General features: G+C 44.7%; 1 protein-coding gene across 1 annotated transcript in view; it reads right to left on the bottom strand.

Moving 5' to 3' along the window:
- The window catches only part of LOC106806378 (cleft lip and palate transmembrane protein 1 homolog), a 35,332-nt gene that overhangs the window by 11,076 nt on the left and 19,321 nt on the right, over positions 1-4,935 (bottom strand). Inside the window, 5 exon segments of the mRNA XM_014808301.1 lie at positions 354-461; positions 464-520; positions 1,017-1,152; positions 1,640-1,735; positions 2,156-2,272. Coding sequence (XP_014663787.1) covers positions 354-461; positions 464-520; positions 1,017-1,152; positions 1,640-1,735; positions 2,156-2,272 — 514 coding nt within the window.

Below are 4,935 nucleotides of genomic sequence, written 5' to 3'. Positions count from 1 at the left end.
ACGGACGCACGGACGGACGATCAAGCGATTCTACAAGCTGCATCTGACTATGTCAGATGAGCTAAAAATTCACCACCCCCACCAGACCTCACCACCCCCATCTATCACACAAACCAAATCCCAATAAGATTCTCACGTTTTCAATAAAAATTCACCACCCCATCTATCACACAAACCAAATTAAAAAATATTCTAGCGTTTTCGAGAAATTCATTCTCGGCCATCGCCAATTGCAAACGATCACCACGACCTATAAAAACACATTAACATTCTAGCGTTTTCGAAAAAATTCATTCTCAGCACGGTCATCGCACGAACGACCGCCGCACGTGGCGCCATCTAGCGCGACTCACCATCGCGGAAGCAGCCGATGCGGTACATCGTCGGCATCTTGATGACGAATGCGAAGATGTCGTCGATGAAGGTGTTGAGGGCCTTGTAGGTGAGCATGCGCCATGGCAGTGTGCGATCGACTTCATCTTATAGTTGATGAACAGCTGCGGGGTCATCATGATGAATCCTGCGGGCGAACAACAATTTTAACAACAACAAATTTAATTTAACAATTTTCATTTTTCAACATTAAATTATTTCAATTTTATTAAATAATAATTTAACAAGTGCGTATATCAGGTAGAGTTTTGCATGAAGCCTGCGGCAAACAACGCGATCGACCAATAATCAATGAAGTATGAAATAATAAAATCATATATAAAATATGAAATAATGAAATCATATATAAAATATGAAATAATAAAATCATATATAAAATATAAAATATATAATAATAATATATCAAATATATAATGATATAGCAAACAAATCGATAATCGATCGCGATAATTAAATATGGGTAGAATATTTGCATGGAAGAGAGTGTGCTCAAATTCAATTGCCTGTGTGCGTGCGTGCGTGCGCCGAGCTAACCCCCAAACCGAGATTTCGAGTTGCCATGGGGGAAAGTACAGGGACGTCCTGCACCATGAACACCACATGAGGGAGCACTCACTACTCACCGAACGTTAGTAGGTAGCCGTAGAGCATGGACAGCACCCACGAGTACCAGCCCTTGTGCTCCTGGTAGAGCAGCGAGTAGATTGCGTAGGCGCCTAGCAACGGGAACAGCAGCCACGACAGATACTTGAAAGCTAGCTGAAAACGTAAAAACACACGGCACCACACATTAGCGCAGCTTCACACAAACAGCTACAGCGCAATCTCGACTGTTCTCGTGTTTGCGGTAATCCGACAAGGCTGTTAAAATTGATCGGATTTAAAGTTGCATCATAACCAAGTTTATGAATCAATTGTTTTTATTATTAAACTTTTACATTGTGCAGGACTAAACTAATGCTTGCGGCAACTAGAATAGGAAGACTTTCGTTTTTATTTTGTCTACATCTGCCTACATCTGAGTGCTAGTTTGTTTGTAAATGTCTTCTCTTCCGAAATCTCTCAAGGCTTTACAGCGTCGTATAATTTCACGCCGAGCTGACTATCCCGATTATAGTTTTCCTGTCAGTTCTCCTCTGCACACACACACATACTCACATTCATGTGACACACCCACACACACTGCACACAGCAGGGACTGCCTGCAATGTACTGGTAGCACCACAGCAGCTGGTGCACAACTTACCTCATCGTATTGCTTGGTGGAAGATGTTACATACGTTCCCTTGTCTTCAGTCCAAACCCGTGGAATGATGCCGAACAGCTTATTCTCCCAGTCGACCTACGGAAAGGCAACGTTAAATAGTAATAAATTCACTCACACATACACACACATATATATATAGTTATTGTTCTAAATATGTATGCATACACGCAGAAATGCAACCACACACCAGTACCTGCATGCTTGCAAACACTCACGCACTCCTGCGCGCACACGGGCATGCGTGCACTCACACTCGTGCCCACGCACACGAGCACACATACGCACACGTGCATGCACACGCACACATCCGGATATAAATTATAGTCACCATATTAGGCACGTGTGCAGGCGCGCACACGCACGGACGTACACACACACAGATATAAAGTTATTGTATCAAGTATACATATACGCGTGCGTACGCGGGGATGCGCGCACACAACATTGCATTCAGCGAGCCGTGCATTTAGCGAGCGAGCGGCCGGCGCTGCGTACCTTGACATTGACGACCTTCGGAATCTTCCAGATCTCGATTCCGAGTCCGACGAACACACTGATGCGCACGACTGTGTTCGTGTCATTGTCCAGAACGTAGAGCAGCACGATCAGCGACTGTAACACACAAGGCCACGCCATAAACTAAACAGCTACCACCTACTAGAGGAAACGTGTAACATCACCCTGACTGATTTCCCTCGCAATCTATGTCTCCATGTCGCGATATGGAACCGTGTCTTCACAACACTACAAATAGCCACCTGGTGGAGGGAAGAGGTAACATGACACGATAAACAGCCACCTGGTGGAGGGAAGAGGTAACATGACACGATAAACAGCCACTTTGAGGTAACACCACGCGGTAAATGGCCACCTGGTGAATGGAACAGGTAATACCAAATGACACACTACCACCTCGCAGAGTAAAAATAGAAAAAGGATCAAATATAGGAAAAATATAGAAAAAATAGAATCAAATTGCATCACAATTGGCTACCAGATGAGCAGAAACACAATCCCATACCCCCCACCCCCACCCTGCCGCACGCACGAATGAACGGACGCGCCGAGATAAGCACCTGAAACACGTTGAAGAAGACCGAGCGAACGGACAGACCCTCCAACGACTTCCTACTGTTCCAGAACTGTATATCTGCAGAAAGAAAACACCATGAGAATGTGACTGTGAGAATATTGTAACATGCGCCATAGCGGGCCCAATAGGTGGCGCCAAGTACTTCCCCGAAGCCAGTGGCAAACACCAATGTGGCAGCCTGCACTGAACAGGAATAAATTCGTTGTTCGTATTATATATTAAAGGTTGGTTTTTCAGTCTTTACTTTAGAAATACAACAGTGACAACTATGCTACACGATTAACTACATGATGAGATCACAGCAGCCACACTACGCACCCATCAGGGAAAAAATTAAAATTAATTTTTCGGGGGCTACTTTTCAAACTCGCGTGCATGAAAATAGCACTCTAAAATTTGGTTTGCATTGAACTCTATGCAAATTTACGGGGGCTTTTTTTTGGCATTTCCGGGGCTCTTTTTGGCATTTCGGGGGCTAAATCGCCCCCAACCCCCGTGTATTTTTTTCACTGGCACCCATACGACACGACACGACACAAGTAACGATCGCTGCCTATACGATTACGACACCAATCGTTACAACCTCCAGTAGGACATTTTGCCACCGATTAAACACGATTAGGACACTTTACCGTTCTTGAAAGCGAGGAATTCGAAGACACTGTGGACGATGGAGATGACGACGGTGAGACCTAGCAGATATGGATTTGTCTCCAACATCGCTTGCTGCTCAAGTACAAAAACATATCCAGGCAATTAGTCGTAATTAGTCGCAACTAGTTGTAGTGCTAATTAGTAGTAGAACAACATGAAAATTTGTACTAATTTGATCTTGGTATATACCAACGTCTACAACTGACTGTAGCAAACTAATTCTGTGTACTTAATTACTCGTAATCCAAGCGTGAAATGACACGAAAATTTGTGCAAAATTTTATTTTAGTACATACCAACGCCTATGACTGACAGTAGCATACTAATTCTGTGTAGTTAATTACTAAGTAATTATTTTTATTAAGTATAGCACTAACCTTAAATTAATATATCACACACTAGTGCCAGTAGCATACTAAACGCACATGTCACTACATTATATCACAGTGCAAATAGCAGGTAATAAACCTACTACATATAAATTTCACATTTAAAACAGAGGTTCACAGAATACAGCCGAGACCATGGCCACTGTGGCTGAGTCAATATGCAACTCCGTGCTCAACGTAACCACCCGACTATACCTTGAAAATTTAGGCTCAATTTTTTTTCCAGTTGAAATTTCTTTCGACGAAACAATCAATTTTGACATCGTACCTTCAAGGTGTCCTGATCCGTGTCGTCAGCTTCCTCCATCATGCCCTCGCCCAGCATAGACGTCCACTTGTTTCGCATCGACTGTGCCGCGTACATCTGCCACTTGAAGAGCGAGATCGGACTGTAGGTCAGCGTCAGGTTCAGCTCACTGTCACCACGGCAACGAAACACAACGCCGCGTTAGCACACCGTCGCCGTAGCAACAAAGAATGACAATGCTGCAATACTACACTGTCGCCATAGCAACGAATGTACGTGGCAATGACGTATTTCCAAACGCTCGTCCACAACAATTTTTATGGTCACGGAAAGAAGATGCCAAGACAAAACCACCGGCACTCATTCGGATCTCTAAACACTGTGAGGCATTGCCACGAACACGCTGAAAGTTGAAACACGTCTCAAAGCAGCCAACGTTATGCTGTCAGTAACGCACAGAAACACTGGGAACACTGGAGGCCGATTCGATTCGCACAGCAACTAGTGTTCAACGCTCAATGATACACGTGTGAGAAGCACACTACTTGTGATACGTACGGCGTGGTGTGATTGATGGGCTGATAGTCGCCCAGCATGTTCCAGTAGTCGTTGAAGTAGATGATGGGGTAGTAGTTACCAGAGACGGGCTCAAACTCAATGTCTGCGAAATCACGACAACGCCGGCATTACAAATCTCAGACACAAACACTACAATCGCTTGTTTTCCGAATCCGCCAATCTCACGGTTAGAGTAAAGATTTCTTACTAGCTGCTACTGCTGCTACTGCTGCCGCCGCCACCGCCGCCACCACCACCACTACTTATTAACTACTCTGACGACGACGATGACAACACCGTCCACCGTCCACCGCCGCCGCCGCCGCCGCCGCCG

The sequence above is a fragment of the Priapulus caudatus genome, unplaced genomic scaffold (assembly GCF_000485595.1).
Source record: "Priapulus caudatus unplaced genomic scaffold, Priapulus_caudatus-5.0.1 Scaffold156, whole genome shotgun sequence".
NCBI classification, from domain to species: domain Eukaryota; kingdom Metazoa; phylum Priapulida; class Priapulimorpha; order Priapulimorphida; family Priapulidae; genus Priapulus; species Priapulus caudatus.
The sequence above is the reverse complement of the archived record's forward strand: the minus strand, read 5'-3'. Positions and strand labels throughout refer to the sequence as shown.